Source organism: Pieris brassicae, chromosome 11 (genome assembly GCF_905147105.1).
Source record: "Pieris brassicae chromosome 11, ilPieBrab1.1, whole genome shotgun sequence".
Lineage (NCBI taxonomy): Eukaryota > Metazoa > Arthropoda > Insecta > Lepidoptera > Pieridae > Pieris > Pieris brassicae.
This window is the reverse complement of record NC_059675.1, coordinates 13,587,442-13,609,616: the sequence shown is the minus strand read 5'-3', so window position 1 is coordinate 13,609,616 and position 22,175 is coordinate 13,587,442. Positions and strand designations below refer to the sequence as shown.

The following is a 22,175-nucleotide window of genomic DNA, read 5'->3' as shown; positions in this document are numbered from 1 at the left end:
TTCCATTACCCTACTATTACCTCAAACAGCTGTTATTAAAACATAGTATGTATGAATGAATCATAAACGTGTAGCTTACGTGTCAAAATGAGTTTTCAAGTTGGTAAAGGCAGATAAAAAATATCACACGGAAAGTAAAAATATTTATTTAAAAAAAATTTGATCCTAATTAAAACTTATTTCTATGTCACTACGCCCCATCCAGTTCAGAGTTCTTATCTAAATCTATGTCGGTCAAACACGTGGATTTGCTTAAAATTTCATAGTGGTTAGCTTCTTCCTTTGGAGGGCTCGTGTCGTCCAAACTATACCTGTAAATAATTAAATGAGTTTAGCAAAACAAATCATCCTTATAAAGCTTAAAAATAGTATAGATACCGGCAAACATCTTGAACATTAAACAAGGGAGTGGGGGAAAGTTTGCGCATCGTACACAGCGCGGGACACAAACGTCAACTGATTTAACAATCACGCGATCGACACGTCAGTCTCCCGCCACCGCCCCTCTCCCAGTGATACCTAAAAATCACTTCTGCGCAGGCAAGGATATTTGTTCAAGATGTTTGCCGGTATCTATATGTTACGAAAGCCTAGCACGTATTTATACAGTATTCTCGACATGAACATAAGACTTTATTAGCTAGAGATATTTTACCATTAATCTTTTAAACACAATTCCAAAATTTTATGATATATGCCAGCTAAAATAACTATTATTTAACTGTGACTTCATGATTCTAGAAAAAAACAAAAAAAAAAACTAGAAAAATTCACATAGAAAAAAAAATTAATTATTGACGTCCACATTCATTAAATGTCTTATAATTTAAAGACGTACTTTATCGTACAGCCGGAGGACATCTTTACAAATCTAATATCAAAGTATTAAATCATCTATTCGATAATGTCACACGAGAAGAGCGGCAAACCGCTGGGGACGCGTGCTACATATTACGTTTCGCGGAAGCACGTTTATCAGCACGTCTAGTGCGCGTGCGCATGCACATTGCATAGGTTATCAAAAAGTTTTTAACATTTTAACTTTAAACAATGCCTGCGTTCGTTTCGTGCGTTCATCAATTATGAACATTTATCTCTGTATAAACAAATTAATAATTCCGCGTGATATTTTAGTTTGATAAATTAATTCGGAAAAGTTTCATATTTTTTACACGTCAAAAACCTATACGCCTACGTACATAGACATTATAATACATAAAATGATCTTTAATGATAAATAATTATATATTTAGAGAACGGTGCAATCTAAGTTTGCCGATACAGACAAATATCTTTTTACCTTCCTTAGCTTGCCTTAGGGCGGCAAATTTGGGAAGCGAATTTTTCTTGCAACCTAATGGTTTTGACGTTTTCTGATGTTTTTTTTACAGACAAATATTGTCACTCTCCCCTTTCATTTATCATTGTACCTTTGGTGCAGTAAACTTCTATATTCCAGAGTAAAACAGCTAGTTCTCCGCCCCCCAACTCACACTTTGTATAAGTGAAAAGAGTAAAATTGCAGAAAATATATTTTCACCTTCCTATTACCCCCTATCAAGTTATACATGTCAATCCTACTACTATTGACTTAATTGTTGTATTGTAAAAATAATCTAGGATATTGCAATTGTAAGAGGCTCTTGAATTTGTGAATCCGCCACTGCAACAGCAAATTATAATAATCTTGACTAAATTTCTTAAGCCTCAACTCATTACAATTACTCACTCATATTTCTAGAAATTACTATCGTAGTCTGGACTGAGGTGACAAGACGTCAGACTTTCTTAAGTTATTATCAAAGTGTTGTTTGTTTTCTTAAAAATAAGGTCATGATGCAGGGCAACAGCATTGTTTCACAACAAAATGAATCTAATTAAATAAACTCTCTATATGTGTTTTGTTTTGGGTTCAATTAGGTTTTACCGAGAGAAATGATGAGTAAAGCAGACACAAATCCGTTTGCTTAAATTACAATTGTTACGAGAGTACGAGAATTCATTAAGTTTACGTTATTAACACTTATCGGTAGGCAGTTATTGGGTCAGCCGAGCGAGTCCGGTTCATGTCAGTAATCAATCATCGATGTCTTGATATCTGATCTAGCTCAGTTAGCTAATTAATAAAGCCAGTGTCGACCAGCTGTCTGTTCTAGAATATTATATTTATATATATGTACTAGCTGCCCCCGCGAACTTCGTTTCTCCTTAATGTGGTTGTAGTTACCCTTAATACCGTGACACGAAAGAATAATTTCACTGTATTAACGTCACTATAATTTGAATGGGATTTACACTTCGGTCTAAGTAACACGTGGTTGGCTATGCTAACACCAAAAATTAAAAAGCAGAAATAATTGAATTTCACTGTATTTCGTTTACTACAAAATAAATTTAATTTATACTTTAGCCTCAATAACACGTGGTAATTAAGATATTGAATTGTAGCTTATTTAACACGTTTGTCGGTTTACCATAGCAGTGCCATCTATTGATTACTTACTCAATCCAGTCGGAAAGTATATTTTGGAGTTAACAGATAATTGTGACTGACAATTAATTATAGACAAATAATTTGCAATAAAATAAAATTGCGACTATAATTAAAGATTTAAGCTATCATATCTCTTAAGTTGGACCAGACTGCTCACGGTGTGCCAATTTAATTCAAAATCGGTTACGTAGTTTAGGAGTCCATCGCGGACAAACATCGTGACAGGAGATTTATATATATTAAGATTATCGAACTTTGGTTATAGTTGTTCACTTAAATAAATTCTATAAAAGGTCAAAAATCTTAATTTTTGGAATCCGCCCAGAAACCTAAGTTAATTAAGTTCGATGCTTGTCGATTAAAGTAATATTGTGAGAATGTAAAACAAAAGACGAGGCGATCGTTCGTTTGATTGTGATTGATCTAATAATGCTGTTGGCATTGAAAAAAAGTAGAAATAAATAAAGAAAAAACTTACACATAATAAAAAGGGGGGTAGAACCCCCCTGTATAGTCTCTTCAATTTGACTTAAAAAATTCTACATAACACTTACACTATAGTTGCAAAATAAGAATATTTTCCGTTAGCATCACAATCTGTCCTACATTGGAAAGATGTCAGACGACGTTATTGTAAAGTGCATCATCATTTCGACTTAAAACAGATACTAATGTGAGGTTCAAAATCCTGTTGGCCAATAATAATCAATAGATAACAGACAGCTAATTACTTTTCTGTATTTAAGTGTTCAAAAGCTTACAAAATCAAATTGGTTTTACATAGAAAACTTTAGTAAAAGCTTCATGCTCGATTATCTTCTTGTTATAAGTTTCTAATTGTGACTCCTGAAAGGGCCATAGGGACATTGACTACATTTTACTTATAGGTATAATGGAAAATAATCCGTACGCTTGACGCACCCACGCAACGTAAAACTGATAGTGATATACAATTTTAATTACTATAAATATGTAAACAAGCTGACAGTTACTGCACTCCCCTAATCGTAGAGAACATTGAAAGGTGAAAACTGAGTAGCAACTGTCGTTGGCAACAACAATGATTAATCATTGCCTTAGCTTCGCACGGCTGGTATTTTTAAATATTTTACAAATAAATATAGCCAGGTAAATAACATGTCAGGTATACGGGAACATTCTAGAAATGGATTCAATAGTTTTTGATTAGTTTAAAAAAATCTTTTCACAATATTAGTTCAAGGGTTTGGTAAAGTTGCTGCTAAATTTTGCAACCTGTAGAATGTTTTTTTTTACAAAACTAAGTCCCGAATATAGTTTACTCTAACGTCGGAAATCTAACCCAATTTAATTTCACTTAAAATCATCTTTAAATACTGTAATAAGGTTGTTATATTTGTAATACTCGCGTACACAAAAGATAATATTACACAAACTAACCGAACCCAACCAACATCCTTGAACTAGTCCATTAAAACCGATATATGAGATGAAACCCCAATGACTTTTATAACTCGACGTTTCAATATATTAAAAAAAAATATTTATGTTATAAAAGAGTATTGTAATGCAACCCTAATAACTTACCCGCAGGCTCTAAAGAAAGCCGACGCGGATGGATTATGCGTAAGCGCAGTCAGTCTAACAGAGCGCATGCACGTAGCAGCCGCTAACTTTTCGAGCACTCGAAGCATCCTCTGGCCAAGTCCGCGACGTCGACCGTCCGCTTCCACTTGTACCTCGTAACTGAAACACAGTATAATTAATTTAATGTGCAATATATCAAAACTTTCTCTTAGGAATTTGTTATTCACACAGAAGTCTATATAAAGCGATAGCTAGAGATTTTATAAATAGAACGTATGCATCCATAGACTGGCAACATAATGGCCCTACATGGGTTGTGTAGTGTTGTCATAAATAAATAAAAAATCAACACGAATACCGACATATGACTGGAGTCTGTTAATAATGAAATAATTATTGTTATTTTTCAATATCTATTTAATTATTGGGACATCAGCTGGAAAAAGAGGCGAACCGAAATAATAGTTAAATATATAAGACGTGAAAAAAAATCTCGGTTTTAAAGTTTCTACCATATATGAGTATAGTATGATGATTTTCTTTAAACGCACACAACAATCGCATTACAATATTAATCGGAGCATCGTAAGCACTTGACGACGTCACCGAGGGCCAGTGGCTGCAAGCTTTGGCTAGGTCTCGCCGCAATCAGTGTCGAGCAACAGCGAGATGCAGGCGCGGCTACTCTTGCTGGTGCTGTGGTGCGCCAGCGCAGCACATACGGCGCGCATACTAGCCGTCTTACCCACTAACACCAAGAGCCACTATGCCATGTATGGGAGGATACTAGACGCCCTCGTCTCCAAACAACACCAGTTGACTGTCATCTCACACTTTCCCAGGGTATGTTATTTGGTTATGTACTTGCAACTACAATTCTTTGTGATATGACCTTCAGTCATGCATTTATGCAATAGGAAGAACTCGGTTTAGAGTTAGATACAAAATATTTAAAACAATATATAAGTATGTTTTGTATAAATAATTTTACTGGATTTTGATATATATTTTATTCAGCCTATTATAATATAATTTAAAAATACATATGATTTAAAAGTGAAACACAAGTAAATTGTAATTTTTCAATACATAAATTGATCGATAAGATTACTAACTGAAGTTATTTTATTTAAATAAATACATTTTTACTTAGTGTTAAATATCTAGTAAAAATTTTAAAATAAATACTTTACAATATTTTGCCTGGCAGAAACTATTCTAATTCGAAATATTTTACGCGTTAATTACTTTGTGAAATTAAAAGTTTAGTAGTTCTAAAACTAGCTCAAATAAGCTTACAAATAATAACTAAACGGACAACTTACGAGGATTATATAAATCATTAAATAATCCTTGACATTTTTATGCACCTTTGAAAGTTTGATAGGTTTGACAACTGACTCGATATGGTTCAAAAAAAAAAAGAGAAAACTATATTGACATTAATATCCTTTAAACAATATTCTCTTATCAAACACGTGCCAAACAAGTGATTATTGAAAACAGGGCTAAGTACCCGGAGCTTCATTGAGCTTTTCATTCGTTAATTTGAAGAGTCATTAAGATACAACAAAGGTTATTAGTACTTGTAATTGCTTTGAAACAAAACAATTCTCATATAAATACAAGATATTAATTGCATGAAATTAAATAAAGGTATATAAGTTTAATTGCAATCTATTAAACTCTTTTGTCTCTTCCCGTCAAATTGTGTCACAGGAGGACAGTTTTGGTGCGCTGTTTTGAAAAGTACTCAAGTTAAAACGTCACAGTTCGTTTGTTTTTTTTTTATAAATAACACTATACTTACATAGAGAATAAAATAAAACGACTTATTGAGCAGCAGTAAAACGTTGCCAGACTACTAAATTTTTATCTGTTTTTGTTGCAACGTAAGTAATGCGGTGATCGTGAGGTTTTATACATTTCATTATTAAAAAGATTCATGATGGTTCAATGTTCTGATGTGAAATTTAATTCATCCGTGCAAAGTATTGCATCGAATAAAATATAACTGATAAGTAACAGTTTATACAAAGCAATTTTCATCTAATGAACCGCCCGTTGACAATGTAATGTGACCTTTAATGTCTTCAGTAGCCCACTACTCTTATCGCTGGCACGCGACTGTCTTTGCATGGGTGCCTATATCAATAGATATCTTTATGCACACAATAAAATTATTTTACTAAAATTATAACTCGAAAGATTCGCATGTATGAGAAGGTGTATTTTTTGCGCATTCTACCAAATATAGGCTGTTAGAAGCCGACAGTTAGAAATGAGATTACATTCTGGTCATTTAAGTCTGTCTTTTTAATTTATTTATATATAACTCTTATTTTATGGATATTGGTTTAACGAAATAAACTCGAGTATAACTAATTGACATTTCATAATTTACAGAGAGACCCACCAATAAATTTAGAAGAAATAAGTTTAGCAGGAACTATACCGGAAATCACGAATAATTTGACGAGACAACAAAGTACTTTTAAACCAGACTTTGTTAGAAATTTGGAACAAATCATAAAGGAATGCCTTCAAGCCTGTGAAGTTGTATCTCGAATGCCCGCTGTAAGAGCAATGCTGAACTCTACAACCCACTTCGATTTAATTATAGTTGAAGTGTTTGGGTCTGAATGTTTTCTACCGTTGGGCAAAAGGTTTAATGCACCAGTGGTTGGTCTACTGTCTAGCGTAGTTTTGCCATGGGTCAACGACCAAGTAGCGAACCCAGAAGCACCATCGTACATTCCATCTTACGTGACCAGTTATGGACAAAGAATGAACTTGTGGGATCGCTTCTTGAACACTTTTGCAGTCATTTGGGCTAAGGCAATTTATCGATACAAGTCACAGATGCCTTCACAGGTGGGTTAAATTTACGAAACAATGATGTCGGTTAAAATATAATACATAACTTTAAACATATTTCCCATAATCATTCACTTTCGTTGCAGTTGATAGCTGATAGGTTGTTTGGACCTGGTCACAACTTGGAGTTATTGTCACAAAACTACAGTTTAATCCTTGCGAACAGCCACTTCAGTATTAACGAGGTTCGACCCTTAGTGCCCGCATTAGTAGAAGTTGGAGGGCTCCATCTAAATGACGCAGTTAAAATGCCAAAGGTGACTTTTAATCAATGGACCATACTTCGTTAACGATTAAATATTATTAATTTTATAATGAGATGCACTGCTTATCAACTAGCAGCATGATTTCATTGTATTTATGACAATAAAATTAACCTAAATAACATAATCTTCAGTTCCATCTACCATTTCAAAACACCGACAAAGGACCTAAGACCTTAAACTGATAGCCTCAAAGACGTGCAGAATTATTTTGTGTTTCTGAATAACGAGAGAATATGAATTCTACATACTTATAGAATATCATTTAATTTGTTTTGCTGCAGGATCTAAAACGGATATTAGATAATGCCAATGAGGGAGTCGTTTATTGGAGCTTTGGGTCTATGTCGAGAATAGAGACCATACCACACGAGAAGCTCGTTCAAATATTCGCCGCAATGTCTGAATTGCCACAACTATTTTTAGTCAAAATGAATCGCGCCATACTATCCAATAATATAACAGTGCCGGAGAATGTATATGCTATGGACTGGATACCACAGTATAAAACTTTGTGTATGTATATTTTTATAGGGCATCTGACCCCATTTAAAGTTATCTTAGCACTGCGATGTTTTATTATGGAAATCACTTGTTTTGCTGTAATTAAAAATATCAAGTCAAGATGCAAGGAGAATCAGACTTATTATTCTAATTATTATGAAACATTAACATGTTTAAACATCAAAAATTTCGTGCAGGTCACCCGAATGTTAAGATCTTTATATCCCACGGTGGGTTGTTGGGAACTCAGGAGGCAGTGGCTTGCGGAGTGCCAATGCTCGTTGTACCTTTGTATGCAGACCAAGCATTAAACGCCCGTGCAATGAGCGACCGCGGTCTCTCCCTTACATTAACCCTATCAGAAATTACGAAGGATTCCATTAAGACTGCCTTACACAATTTACTTTCAAATTACCGGTAAGTCTATAATCTTCTTCAATGTTTATTTACTGCTTTGAAGCTCAGATATTATTAGTTAAATTTAGGGCGAGAACTAATATGTAATACACGGTTAAAGTTGGACGTAACGCACGCCATTTTTTTTTAATTTGTCATCTGAATTGTAACAGTATCGTTTAATAATATAAGATTTATATGTAGCAACTTTGCTACCTTGTTTTGGGTTTACGCAATTATTACATATTTTACTGAAAATAATAGAATAAACGCGAATAAATCTTTGTAAATTTTAATTTATTTTTTTCAGTTACAAAGAAAATGCGCTACGACTGAAAGATATATTTCTAGATCGACCAATGCCTCCTTTAGAGACAAGTGTGTACTGGATTGAGTATATTTTGAGGCATCAGGGGGGGGCTCATCTTCGATCACCAGCCCTTGATTTATCTTTCACACAATACCTTCTATTAGATGTACTTACTATTAGCATAGCTTTAACAGCAATGACAATTTATATTTTATATAAACTTTTTCGCTACCTTTGCACAAGATGTATTCGGTGGTGGCCAAAGCAGGTCATAGCCCAAAAAAGACTTTTAAGAAAAAGTATGACAGTATTCCACTGTTTCCTTTGGGTTTATAAAATAAAAACTAATTAAGATATAATGTAAGTGTTAATATTTTTGTGAGTATTTATTTGTACATTGTAGTTATAACAAAGACTTAATACATTTAATTTTATTCAATTGAATAATACAAATGTAATTAGACAATTTGATGTTATATGTTAATAGAGAACTTAGAAAATATTTAAGCCTTCGAGAAAGTGTAAATAAATGTATATTTTAAAAACATATATCTCGTTTTCTATGAAATTCATTCTATTGACCAAAATTATTACTTTTATATTCCAGTAATCATTTTAATAATGGATAACATTTTTTTACTTACCAGTATAACACTGGGTCTCCGAAGTCCAAATCGAATCTAAAATGTGAGAAGGCTAACAAGGTATCTTTCTCTTTAGCAATAAGATACCAGGCAGCATCTTCGGTCATTTCTTCAACTTTGCGATCTTTGTTCCAGCCCCAGGCACAGGTTTCATATCTGCGATAAACATGGATACTGCACTTTTCTAAAGCATGTAAAGGAAATTAATGGTACAGGGATGATTATATGGTATGAAGGTAAACATGATGTTATATTATCAAAGTGTCCAATAATTCTGGTAATATAACATAATAATGCACAAATAAATAATTTACTTGCAACGAAATTCATACACAAGATATATGCAGTCGAAAACAAATAGGTGAAATCCATTTAATTTTTTTCTGAATTATAAATAATCAATTTTATTAGATACAATTATTAGAACACAATGCCTTAAATAGTGCTTAGAATTATCATAATGATAACAAAAAAATGCAATATCACAAACTGGTGATTTATTAATTGTTACCAAAACTTACAGATTTTTCATATTCCTTTCAGTTAGATCTATTGCCCATTGTAAAACATTTTTATCAAGTTCAGTGACCCTCTGCATGTACATATCCACTTCAAGGTTATTACTCTGATACACCAATAGTTCCTTACATAAAGTGGCCAGATCTTCTAGTTTGTTTGCCTTTGTAACATGTGCCATGCCGTCAGCTATACGACGCTGCTCCAATTTGCGCGCCTGGCGCTTTTCTTTGTTTTTGTTTACAGCCGTTGCCGTTTTCTTCTGAAAACCGTATGAATAAATCATTTAAAAAATATATTTAAAGACATTTTTATTTACAATTTGGCTAGAAATAAATAAATTTCCATAACAAACATAAGTGTACTTACACCCATTTTTTGAGTTAAGAAATAAATACAATAGGAACTTAATATTTAATTGTCCCAAAATCTATTTAAACCTAAGATTTAATTAAAGCGCTTCTCGATTTGCAATTTATTTATTCGTCCAAATATATCGTCCAATATAAACATAAAATTACAAAATAAATTGTATGCAGTTTGACAATTAACATCATATTAACATATTGTTTAATGCTTTCACCAATCACTTTTGACAATGACAGCCACCAACTAGCGTACCGTGATTCGCCGAATATAACCCGGGTAATTTAAATCAAGATAAAATATGTAGATCTTAAAATCAATATTTTTGCAACGCACATCTAGTGTCTAAATCTAGATTATTGTTCAGCAGAGAGAATCAAATTTATTTAGGTTTTTCTTATAAGTAAATAAAGAACGACGGCAGTGTTTTTTTTTCAAATTAGATAAAGCCAAGTATTTTTTGGAAATCTGCCAATTTTGATGTTCGTCAGATTATTCTTAAACAGAGGTTTGTTCTGTGTAGCAGTAAAGGGATTTGGTAAATCAAAATCGTCAATAGTTCAATCTAAAACTACGCGTGAATATCGAAAAATTTTTGGAAATATGAAATACGCAAAATTATCGCAGACAGAGGATTTGATGCCCACTTTAGGTTTAGGTACTTGGCAGGTTAGTACGATAGATTTAAAAACTCATTTTTTAAATCTCTTTTAAAGATTTTAAAGATATTTTAGGCTTCACCAGATGTGATAGAATCTATAGTATATAAAGCCTTAGATTTGGGTTACCGGCACATCGATACCGCATTCAATTATAATAATGAGGAGGCCATTGGAACCGCAATACAAAAATGGATTAATGACGGGAAGGGATCAAGAAAAGATTTATTCATTACAACAAAGGTAATATTTTCCTACTAAAACAGCTAAACCTTTTTTAATAAATTGCCCAAAATCCACTACTGTACAGCGAAAGTTAGTTTACAACGTAGATTACTTGATGTTTTTAGTTACCCCACGTTGGAAATAGAGCGTCGGACGTAAAAAAGTTCTTGGAGTTACAGCTTCAGAGATTGCAGTTAGATTATGTCGACTTGTATTTGATACATGTACCGTTCGCATTCCATTGCGACCCGACGACCCTCACGCCAATAGTAAAGAGCTCCGGAGAGTATGAGCTGGATGATGACACTGACCATATTACTACTTGGAAGGTAAGAAATTTATTTTGTTTCTAGCCCTTATTGTGTCTTCCATACGTACGAGTAATCTATCGTATACATAAACTTTGAGCTATAGAACGTAGAACGTAAAAGCGTAACATTCTGGCTTAAGAATAATATGTTTTTTTATCGTTAAATAGTTTTTATACTGTCCTCATGAATTTGGATTAGATTTAATAAATCATACTCCGACAGTAGACAAACAATATTTTGGGGGTTGTAAATAAAATCACAATCTTACAGGCCATGGAAGATTGTCAAAAATCTGGTTTGATTCGGAACTTGGGCTTATCTAATTTTAATGAGATTCAAATAGCAAATATTATAAAGAGCGCCACATTTAAACCGCAAGTTCTTCAAGTGGAATTGCATGCATACTTTCAACAAATACCATTGAGACACTTTTGTGAGGAACACGATATAGTGGTGACTGCGTATGCACCACTCGGTAGTCCAGGGGCGAAGGACCACTTCGTCAATAAATACAATTACAGGTGAGATTTAAGAATCATAACTTAACATTACTTATATTTATAACTAGCTCATATCTGCATGATTGGAGAGAAACTTTAATTTTATCGCGTATTTATCTTGACGATGACCAACTAACCTACAAAATTTCACGCCCCTGTGAGTTGAGGGGTTGAACCCCTTTTTTCTCGATAAAATCTATGTCCTTTGCCAAGGTCATCTTATTAAAATTTGGTTCAGTGTCATACTTGTGAAACTTACGCATTTAAAATATTAGAGTATTTTGATTTAGAATATATCTATGTCTAATCTCTTTTATGTGTTACAAAAACTTATTGGATTTTGACATATGATACTCATTATGCATCATTACTTAGTGCAAATTTTCGAATTATTTTCTACTTAGCGATTACTTAAGCGTGAAACGTACGAAATTTAAAACTTAATTTACGTGAAAACATTTTCCCCTATTTCAGCCCTGACAAATTTCCGGATCTACTAGGACTTCCAGATGTAAAGAAAATAGCTGAAAAGTACAAAAAGACACCCGCCCAAGTCCTACTACGCTTTCTAGTTCAGCAGAAAGTTATCGTTATACCTAAAAGTACTAGCGAAAAAAGAATTCAGGTATTTAATATTTCATAATATAAAATAATGCAGTCTTTGTTCTAACATAGATATTTATTTATTTGTAAAAGATCTTCTAACGGGCATTATACTACAACTTAAAATCTTAACAATTCAACAAGCTAACTGTAGACCTCTTTAAGTAAAGAATATCACACAATTATTAAGGCAAGTAGATTTGTTTATCTGATATCAATCATTGTCATACAATTTGTAATATTCATAGGAAAATTCAAACATATATGACTTCGAGTTGACTTCGGAGGAAATAAAAACTTTAAAGAACCTGGATAGAGGTGAAGATGGCCGCATCTTCAATTTCTTATTTTGGAAGGGAGTTGAAAATCATCCGGAGTACCCTTTTAAATTGCCACAAATTACTGCTTAGAGTTGCAAAATAATATGCTTTGTATGATATTTGAACGGCACAGAGCTATTTCTTCTTCTTTCCCCTAGTACATTGTACTTTAGAATTATGTTAATTTATCTGTGTACCACTAATTAACCGTCATGGATGTTATGTGATAGTGTGGAACACAAATTGCTTCAGAGAAGTTTGAGTTAATAAACATTATTTGAGAAAATATTTTAATTTCTTAAAAAACAATTCTTTATTGAACTCTTTATTTGTGATATTTTGAAGAAAAAAAAATGTGACAACAGATGTAGGTAATGCAATAAACTAAGGTATAACACATTCTAGTTTTTATCAAGAGTTTATTTAAAAAAAAATCTTTATTTATGTCTTACAGAAAAACAATTCAATTTTTAACGAGTAATGTGCCGACACAGTCATTCAGAAGATTATTTTAGTCAAGTATGAAACAATGTTGAGGTTAAAATATTATGACAATCGATACAGCATTTTCCTTTGCAAGCGATGCTGTAATTCTCCACGCCTGATCATTGTATGAACCACTTTGAGGATTGCCCGTTCTGGGTATTTCTGTTTAAGGAAATCTTGAATAATAGTTTGCTCGGATACTTGAGAACCGACTGCGAAGCGACGTTTTAATTGTTTCTCAATTCGGGTCAACATCTCCTGATCTTCTTCGGATGTGAAGCCTTCCGCTCCTGCAGAGATGTTAGAAAAATATTGAAAATCTAATGATTATTTTAGTACTGACAGACGGACGTTTGAGAATACATAAGAAAACCTGAACTTAAATGTAATTACAAAAACCGGGCTGCAACAACCTTTAAGATCGGGGTTTTATTTGTGTATCTATTTTGTGATCATGTTTTTCAATAGGCTAGTTACAACTAATAAAATGAAATATTATAATTACTATGAACTAGATTTTTTTGTAAATTGAATTTTATAAAAAAAAAAAATTGCTAGTTGAATTTAAGACATTATGGATTTTTTATCATAGTTTGACACTCTAAAATCATAAAATATTTAAGTACAACAGAAGTTTTGTATGCAACGGGTGTAAATTTGGTTATATTAGATGCTTTAAGTTAGTTCCTGCCCTAAATTGACAACTAAGCCATTTTTAATGATTTTTAACACATGCTAGGTAGGTATTACACAACAAAACAGCACTGCAACAATGTGAACCGGTCAAAGTTTGATAATCGCAATAGGGTTGATAAATGTTAAAGTTCGAACTGTCGAGATATTTTAGACAAACAATCCAATGATAGGTTATCGAAAAGTGTTTTAGGAGAAATTGATTGTAATATCAATCTCTAGCAGTAAAAATGGGATTGGGATTGAGTATAGAAAGCGGCCGTGTGTGTTCTTCAAAGCTGACAGAAAAGAATTTTTAGAATCTAGATTCTACACCTTTGTAGTTCTAAAATTACTATCCCCGCCCTATGTTGTATAATTTTTTATATAAAAAAATTAAATTATTCACTTAAGAAACTCCAACTCACTCTCTTGTTAAATTATAGGTATAAATAAACATATAATGAAGAACTGACATTCAAATTTTAATTTTAAGAAATTTTCCTTAACATTCAAATTTTCCCCCTGGCCGTGGGCCCCACGTTGGGAAACACCGATCTAGATGATAATTACCAGCTAAACTGCCGGTCATGGCCGCGTCCAGGGTGGACACTTGGAAGAGCCGTAGAGCCTCCGTCACGTGAGATTCCGTTGCGAATGGCTGCAGTTGCATCTTCGCCAATGATTCCGATATACGTACTATGGCTTCTAGTTGCCTGAAATGTTTTATTATAACAAGGTATCAAGTCGATAATTATTTTTTATTATAACTTATGTCGAGCAGACTTGTTCTTAAATTTCAAAAGTTAAAGGCAAAAATCATTTATTCATATATGTAACACAATGCACACTTATGAACGTCAAAAAAAGAAATATTTATTAAATGGCTTGTAATTTTAGATTTACTGCCAGTTCGACCAGGGCGTAGAACGGAAGAGAAGAACTGGCAATAAACTCTAGGCCACGCATTCTAATCGCCAAGTTTTTTTTTGTATTACATAACGACTGTAAGGAGCTGCAACCATTACATCATGTTCCACATGACTTCTTAAGTAATTAATAATAATTAAATTAAAAATAAAGATTTGTCTCAGATTGACAATTATTAATTATATTATTCGAATACAGGAACTCATCCTGTATGTGAATGAGAATTCTCGATAAGAACAGTTTTCTAGCATCGGCTATCTATGGCGCGTCAGTGTTTAGATTTGTTTATGACGTTTTACGTGCAATTTTAAATCGTTTGATTGGTTTGATTGTTATAAATTTACAGTTTATATATCACTGGCCTTAGTATATATATGTGTTAATGATTTAAATATGTTCGACGTCCTGGTGGATAGAAAAACTGTGTACAGTTTGTGTTTTCACCACACCAACATCCTTTATATGAAGAACATTTATACAATAAATAAATAATTATAGATTAATTAATCTAATCCAATTGCTTTGAACTGTTAATGAATAGAAATTCCGGGCCATAAAATAATGATTCCACTTATTGAGGAAAATAATCATTAAATAGATATATAATCCGCCACAGAAATGTATTAGCTGTGCTTTGGACCAAAAACAATAGAAGTTAGTGAAGTAAAGACAATATGTTGCTTAGGCATCTCTTATACTAAAAAAACCCACAACACAAGATTATGTAAACGCCTTTCGAAATTGTACATTGTTAATTTGCGTTTGAGTTAAGTCAGGGCAAACAATTATATACATACCGAACAGTAATGGGTATTGTGAGTCGTTTGTCCATCTGTCGTTCCTGTAGTGAGGCACCCGAGCGCATCAAGACATATCTTGCCGCCAGCCTTTGGGCAGCAGTCTCGGATAAGCGAGGGCCACATCTGGCCCTGCAGTACGCGGAGTACCGCCGTAGTACGGCCAGGGGGAGTTCGCCCTCGGCGCTTTGGCGCTCCGCTGCATTACCGCCCATGTGCACTGATATTATGTGCTTCGCTAGTGTCTGGAAAAGGTATTTCGGTATTAGATTATGCTACCACTGTATGGACGTTACATTGAATAGGCAAACAAAAAAGTATGTATTTTTGACGGTTTTTATTATTACTTAAAACTGAATTAGAATGCACTAACATACATAACTATATAATAATACTAATTAGGCTAGATATTATTATAACAGATTGAAACATATCATGCAAGTTTGTCATGTCATCAAACATCGGAGGAAAATTCAATTTCAAAAATTTCCAAAAATCCATTTGATAGTGGAGTTCTATCCAGTTTTAATAAAAATAAATGTCCATTACACCAAGCTTGGCCAAAGGGATCAATAATGCAGAAATCTAAATAGAACATATGTATAATATGTACTGCGCTTATGTACATTAAAATATATACATATAAACTAAATTGGATTCCGAATCTACATATCTTAGCATGACTCCGAGATGCCAACAACTAACACAGCCACAGCGCATACACACCCATTTACACACACTGAATGTCTTGTGTTTGATTAATTATACTAAACCTACTTGTTTTCAAAAAAACTGTTTTGAACCTGTACCTTGTATCATTGACTATTGTTATCAAGTTACTTACACGGGGGACTAGTGACAGATTTTTGTCACAACCTATTTGTCATGAATTAATGAAGTTAAACTATATTTATAAAGTTAAATACTTAACCCAGAGCAAACCCTAAAACACATTTGAGTTTCTTTGATATCTTTCAATAGAGATAGGTACTTCTACTATCGCATCTGAGCCAGACTAATTTTTTTTCATAAATGACACTCACAATGTCCCTATTCTGATCGTGTTCGTCCTTGACGATGAAGATCATATCGAATCGAGATAAAATAGTTGGCATGAAGTCTATATTGTCGTCCGCCTTCGTGTCGTCCCACCTCCCGAACACCGAGTTAGCGGCCGCTAGTACTGAGCAACGCGAGTTTAGCGTTGTCGTTATCCCCGCCTGAAAATATAATTATTTATTCATAAATAAAAATATTAAGTAAAAACCAATGTCGAATTAGACATTTTCAGTCAAACCCGTTCTATAAAACAAATTACCAATTTTTTTTTTGTTACAGTTTAAAAAATATATATATTTATACTAGCTGCTCTCGCGAACTTCGTTTCTCCTTAATGTGGTTTTAGTTACCCTTAATACCGTGACACGAAAGAATAATTTCACTGTATTATAGTCACTATAATTTGAATTTGATTTACACTTCGGTCTAAGTAACGCGTGGTTATGCTAACACCAAAAATTAAAAAAAAAGTACTACAAAATAAATTTAATTTATACTTTAGCCTCAATAACACGTGGTAATCAAGATATTCAATTGTAGCTTATTTAACACGTTTGTCGGTTTACCATAGCAGTGCCATCTATTGATAACTTACTCAATCCAGTCGAAAAGTATCGACATCTGTTAGAATCTTTTGGAGTTAACAGATAATTGTGACTGTCAATTAATTATAGACAAATAATTTGCAATAAAATAAAATTGCGACTATAATTAAATGTCTAAGCTATCATATCTCTTAAGTTGGACCAGACTGCTCACGGTGTGCCAATTTAATTTAAAATCGGTTAAGTAGTTTAGGAGTCCATCGCGGACATACATCGTTACAGGAGAAATATTTATATTAAGATAACAGTTATGTTATATGATTTAGAAGACTCCTTTGATCTTTAGAATAATTAATATATGTAATTCTGACCTTTGCAATGGAAATTGTCTGTTGCTCCATAGCCTCGTGGATGGCGACACGGTCGTCTTCCCTCATCTTGTCGAACTCGTCAATACAGACCACGCCCCCATCTGCCAGCACCATCGCACCGCCTTCCATCACGAAATTACGCTGTAATTAACAGTAAAAGGAAAGTCAGTCTGGTGGTAGTGTGTTTGTGTACCAATGAGGTTATTAAAAACCTTTTAACGGTTGGAATATTTAGATGACATCACTGTGAGTGCAAATGTCAGTCGAATATTACTTAATTATAAGATAAATTATTAAACATCTGGGGGGTACAGCAGTACGCGCGCCAAGTCCAGCAGAAAAGCGGCAGCGTACCACGTTTGTTCTCGAAGCAGTTTCGGCCATTTTCGAATAATAACTTCATTTAGGTTATAACTAGAATTCCTAATTTTCAGTTACCAATCAGGGATTGTTTAAACAAGATATATTTCAAATTTCATTCAATTCGAACGAGTGGTTTAAGGACCTATCCGGTCGCCAAACTCCAAAGAAGCACATTGTTTCATTCCATTTGTTGTCATTACTTCTTGAAGTATGGCGCATGGAAAACATATATGGTGGAGTTGAGTAGTTTATGTATCAATTTGAAAGATCGATACACGATTTAAATAACTTCACTCTATAGAAAAAGAAATCCAAACATAGTCAACTTTTGACACATTGAATTCATTTTATGACGAAATTTACACGATATATTTTATCGCAAGCCAAGGAATCCATTTCAGAAAAGGAATTGATAAAATTACATTAATTTAACATTTTACATAACTAATCGTTATTGAGGGCCGGCGCGCCTCAGCGCTCCAGCTCTCCATTGCGCACCGCAGTCCACTCCGAGACACTGACACAGCAATTTTTGCTGGGATAGGGCCTTAAGAATCATAATTAGTGAAATTTCTTAATTTTGTCTCTCACTGACCGATCATCAAAACTCTCAGGCACTTCTAGTAGATGACAGAAGTTTAAAATTCTATATATTTATTTAAAACATAAGATTTGTAATATTTATATGGTCACTACAGAATAACAAGTTTTTATGGTAAAAATCGGAGTTGAAAGACTTGACTTTATATAAGAATTTTTTATGTGTATAAATAAGTTTGAAAAATCCAGAGCTTATTCGACAACCTAGTCAGTTATTAAATCTTGTCAATTACATTGTTTTATTGGTATGAATTATACTCACACTAGCCGGATCTCGTATGACGGAGGCCGTAAGACCGGCTGCACTGGATCCTTTCCCTGAAGTGTATACTCCAATCGGAGCCACTTTCTCAACAAACTTCAGCAGTTGGGACTTGGCTGTACCGGGGTCACCCAATAATAGTATGTTTATATCTCCACGACGCGTAAGGCCATCTGGTAACCTTTTGCGGGAACCTGGAAAAAATTTATAAGCCATCAGTGTTTATTTATAAATTTATTTAACTTTAGCACAAACTAATCTATCTAAAATGTATTATAATGTAGGTAAACATAAATGTTACAAAAAAATACAATTAAAATATATTACACAAGTTAAAATAGAAATACCAGAAACTTTTGTTACGCACAAACAGATAAGGCCTAAGCTGTTTAAATATTAAATTTGGAATTACTAACATTGATCCAATTTTTGCATTGCTTTTCATACATTGCCATAAAAATAAAAAGGTGCGAAGATAAAGTATTCATCAAGGCTTAAATTGAAAATAAATAAATAAGATTTATAAGAGATCTTGTCATATTTTCCTTTTGTTTTAAATACTGTTAAGTTTCAGATTGCATGGTTTAAGAAATATACAATATTCGTGTATAAAATTCGACATATTAGTACATTTCACCCTGAACATAATTGTATGTGAAACGGATAGTTGTACACTGGTAGAACTCACAAGAATCACATTATTTATAATTAGTTATAAAATGGTTTAGTTTTATGTTTTCTTGTTTTGTTTAGACATGATATGAAGTTAGTAGTTTAATTTTTATATAATGTTAGTATTAAGTTACTGTGAGAATAGAAAACAAGAAAATAAATAAATATTTGAAGGCGCTTAAGATGGGATCGTAACCAAATATATGAATTAGAATATGGACCTAGGATTAGATTTGAGTTATATTCATTTCAACTTTATCACTTCTATAAGAATATCCATATCCACAAATCGTAATGGCTATGACACACTCACGTAGTGTATTTTTTTTTTTATATACTTAATACATGATAATGTAAACCTACCTCCAAACAGCAAACAAGCAATAGCTTTCTTCATATCAACGACTCCAAAAACACTTGGTGCAATAGAAGCAGCTATCCTATCATATATGTCCGGCGCAGCAGCCAGTCTTCGAAACTGTTCTTCTTCGTCAGGAGTGAAAGGTCTGAGGCCACCAGTGACCCCTTCTTCAGCTGATAGACCAACCGCACGAAGGTATGATGAACGAACTCCAACAGAGCCTTTTTCTCTGTCACCTCTCTATAATAGTTTTTGTAATTTATTAATAGAAGATAAGGTACTAAATATTTTATTTGTATAAATTTACGAATTATTAGTATATGTATGAAGAACCATACTCCTTGAATAATGTATCATAGGTCAACTTGTAAGTCTTCCAAACAAAAACAATTAAGACCACGAATTGAATTTAGGGTCCTAAGGATATGTAACATGTGCTAGAGTTTGATTAAAGATATTACCCCTATTTTGGCGATCTTCTTGATGGAGTAAATACCGAGTACAGTAACTCGTGCCCCTGGGGCCACTCGTTCACAGAGCATACGATCACAGTACACAGTCAGGTGTCTCGGCATCTCTCCTTGTGGAATGTTCTCTGGGGCTTCTTGTAGTTTTAGCACCTGCAGCATCAAACATAACTTCATAACTAAAGGGAATCATACTTAGTTATGAATAAATAGAACAAACTTTTTGTTTTAGTTTTATAACATTAATGTTAACTAAACTATAAGCTGTTTGAAGGATACAAAAAAATAATAAGCATAATAATATTATTATGTATATACCTACCATTACTACCAAATATTGGTAGGTATAATTTTCTATAGAAAATAAATATGTTATTGTAATTGTCTCTGTTCAAATATAAGACTAATAACTCTAAAGATATAAATAAAACTATTATAAAAAATAGAAATATTAATAAAACTTACCTGATAGTCAATGCATTTACATTTGTCTGGCACTATGAAATATGGATCTAAAGGACATTTTGGTCGTCCAGCTTGCTCTCTGAAAACATAAATAAGACTTATCTCACACACCTCAACGAAAATATTATCAACAATAGAGTCACAGAAATGTATAATATGGGTACTAATGGGGGATTACAAGTCTCCACTCAGATATGGTTTAGAACACATATCTCATTTTTAACAAAAAATAGAGTAAATTTTTCATAATTTAAGAAAAAAAAAGTGACTACTTACGTATTACATTTTCTAGGCATAACATATCCTTCAAGTCCAGGTTTTACAGCCAAGTTGGGTATCATGTTGCGACATGATCTGCATTGAATAGATATTTTTGTAGCTTTTGCTTTGATTGCAGATGCTGATATAACTATACCAGGTATTTTTACCAATCTGGATACTGTTTCTGACTGTAAATAATTATTAGGATTATATGTTAATAAAAAGCATTTACAGTATGAACTATGAACATGTATCCAATATTAAATTTTAATCATTTATATATTTAAAAGAATTATACAAAATTTTCTAAAGGAAATTTTTCAACAAACAGAAAATTATTTTCGGTATTAACATGGTTGAAGTAATTAAAATTACCTTCAGTTCTCTTAAGTTAGATGCATGTGCATCTGATGAGAGCAGCACCTGAATATCTTCAACTTTTTCTTCTCCTTCTGGTCTAGGTGCAGTTAGTTCATCAGCTAACTAAAAACATAAAGGTAATTAATATAAAGTTGATTACTAGAACATTATTTTACTATTAAGAACAGGTGTAACTAACAAACAGGAGGTCTAAAGAATTGGGTTTCAACCGAACATCTCACACAAGCACTCTCAATTTTAGAATGAACTGGCATATACTGTACTCAAAGTAAAACTTCTTATTTAGACTATTGCCCTTATTTAATTTTCAATTCAATTGTAACCTACGATAGCAGAAAAATATTAATAATTGCTTATTAGATATAATTGTGAGGTACCTCCTTGGCTGCCTCTTCAAGTATAGGGATATGTTCAGTTGGTTTTTTGTACAGTTTTTCAGCCAGCACTTCATCAAAGCTAGACAAGTCTTCAATATTAAGTTCTACCCAATATTGACGAAGGTTATAGTTTCTTTTCAAAGCATCCCTAAAACGAAAACAATATATGTTGAATAATTAAACAAACATCTCACAATTATACTTAAGATACGGTCATTACCTGTACTTATAATTAAAGTTTCCTGTGTGAAATTGTCTCATAAACTCTTTAAACTTCTTTTTAACTGCTTGAAGGTTAATTTGATCTTGTGATTCTCCTTCTTCTACTCCAAAATTATCAGAGAAAAATACCCCAGGATCGTCAAATCCTTCCATTTTTTACAATGATACTTATATGTAAAGAAGCTCCTAAAATCTTATCTTCCGTTTTACTTGTTTTACAAACAATAATACAAATTACAAACTGCAGTTACACGTTAGTTTGCGCGGGTAAATAAATATATCTGACACTTTACAATCTGTTATGACGTATGACACTGGCTATGGAGTCAT

General features: G+C 33.0%; 4 protein-coding genes across 5 annotated transcripts; 2 read left to right on the top strand and 2 right to left on the bottom strand.

The window, feature by feature from the left end:
• Positions 1 to 130: 130 nt before the first annotated feature.
• LOC123716708 (N-alpha-acetyltransferase 40) lies at positions 131 to 9,995 on the bottom strand. The gene is made up of 5 exons (XM_045672568.1): positions 9,940 to 9,995; positions 9,576 to 9,832; positions 9,055 to 9,210; positions 4,061 to 4,219; positions 131 to 311 (listed from the first exon to the last, which is right to left on the bottom strand). The coding sequence occupies exons 1-5, from the start codon at positions 9,943 to 9,945 to the stop codon at positions 191 to 193; spliced, it is 699 nt and encodes a 232-aa protein (XP_045528524.1). The 5' UTR covers positions 9,946 to 9,995; the 3' UTR covers positions 131 to 190.
• On the top strand, positions 4,247 to 9,102 carry LOC123716706 (UDP-glucosyltransferase 2-like). 2 transcript variants are annotated; one of them, XM_045672566.1, is made up of 7 exons: positions 4,247 to 4,903; positions 6,467 to 6,934; positions 7,024 to 7,194; positions 7,485 to 7,716; positions 7,902 to 8,121; positions 8,411 to 8,770; positions 9,018 to 9,102. In XM_045672566.1, exons 1-6 carry the CDS (start codon positions 4,730 to 4,732, stop codon positions 8,760 to 8,762), a joined length of 1,617 nt encoding a protein of 538 aa, XP_045528522.1. In that variant the 5' UTR covers positions 4,247 to 4,729; the 3' UTR covers positions 8,763 to 8,770; positions 9,018 to 9,102. The 2 variants fall into 2 exon arrangements, with proteins under 2 accessions (XP_045528522.1, XP_045528521.1); XM_045672565.1 differs by lacking the exon at positions 9,018 to 9,102 and having other exon boundaries at positions 8,411 to 8,959.
• A 119-nt stretch (positions 9,996 to 10,114) lies between the features above and the next one.
• Positions 10,115 to 12,855, top strand: LOC123716707 (1,5-anhydro-D-fructose reductase-like). Its single transcript, XM_045672567.1, has 6 exons — positions 10,115 to 10,605; positions 10,671 to 10,838; positions 10,946 to 11,149; positions 11,402 to 11,652; positions 12,106 to 12,256; positions 12,483 to 12,855. The coding sequence occupies exons 1-6, from the start codon at positions 10,417 to 10,419 to the stop codon at positions 12,642 to 12,644; spliced, it is 1,125 nt and encodes a 374-aa protein (XP_045528523.1). The 5' UTR covers positions 10,115 to 10,416; the 3' UTR covers positions 12,645 to 12,855.
• A 101-nt stretch (positions 12,856 to 12,956) lies between these two features.
• LOC123716704 (DNA replication licensing factor Mcm5) lies at positions 12,957 to 22,114 on the bottom strand. The gene is made up of 13 exons (XM_045672564.1): positions 21,844 to 22,114; positions 21,624 to 21,771; positions 21,241 to 21,348; positions 20,881 to 21,053; positions 20,605 to 20,683; positions 20,134 to 20,292; positions 19,675 to 19,912; positions 18,640 to 18,833; positions 17,415 to 17,555; positions 16,483 to 16,659; positions 15,440 to 15,684; positions 14,286 to 14,428; positions 12,957 to 13,330 (listed from the first exon to the last, which is right to left on the bottom strand). The coding sequence occupies exons 1-13, from the start codon at positions 21,996 to 21,998 to the stop codon at positions 13,101 to 13,103; spliced, it is 2,190 nt and encodes a 729-aa protein (XP_045528520.1). The 5' UTR covers positions 21,999 to 22,114; the 3' UTR covers positions 12,957 to 13,100.
• Between the last annotated feature and the right edge of the window lie 61 nt (positions 22,115 to 22,175).

Coding starts and splice junctions, on each gene's coding strand:
- LOC123716706 (XM_045672566.1), top strand. CDS start 4,730: ATGCAGGCGCGGCTACTCTTGCTGGTGCTGTGGTGCGCCAGCGCAGCA. Junction 6,935..7,023: donor AGTCACAGATGCCTTCACAG/GTGGGTTAAATT, acceptor CTTTCGTTGCAG/TTGATAGCTGATAGGTTGTT. Junction 7,717..7,901: donor ACCACAGTATAAAACTTTGT/GTATGTATATTT, acceptor AATTTCGTGCAG/GTCACCCGAATGTTAAGATC.
- LOC123716708 (XM_045672568.1), bottom strand. Junction 9,211..9,575: donor GAAAGGAATATGAAAAATCT/GTAAGTTTTGGT, acceptor TGTTTATCGCAG/ATATGAAACCTGTGCCTGGG. Junction 4,220..9,054: donor GGAGACCCAGTGTTATACTG/GTAAGTAAAAAA, acceptor ACTGTGTTTCAG/TTACGAGGTACAAGTGGAAG.
- LOC123716707 (XM_045672567.1), top strand. CDS start 10,417: ATGTTCGTCAGATTATTCTTAAACAGAGGTTTGTTCTGTGTAGCAGTA. Junction 11,150..11,401: donor ACCATATTACTACTTGGAAG/GTAAGAAATTTA, acceptor ACAATCTTACAG/GCCATGGAAGATTGTCAAAA. Junction 12,257..12,482: donor CTAGCGAAAAAAGAATTCAG/GTATTTAATATT, acceptor TAATATTCATAG/GAAAATTCAAACATATATGA.
- LOC123716704 (XM_045672564.1), bottom strand. CDS start 21,998: ATGGAAGGATTTGACGATCCTGGGGTATTTTTCTCTGATAATTTTGGA. Junction 16,660..17,414: donor AGACAATTTCCATTGCAAAG/GTCAGAATTACA, acceptor TTATATTTTCAG/GCGGGGATAACGACAACGCT. Junction 15,685..16,482: donor ACGATCAGAATAGGGACATT/GTGAGTGTCATT, acceptor TACCTTTTCCAG/ACACTAGCGAAGCACATAAT.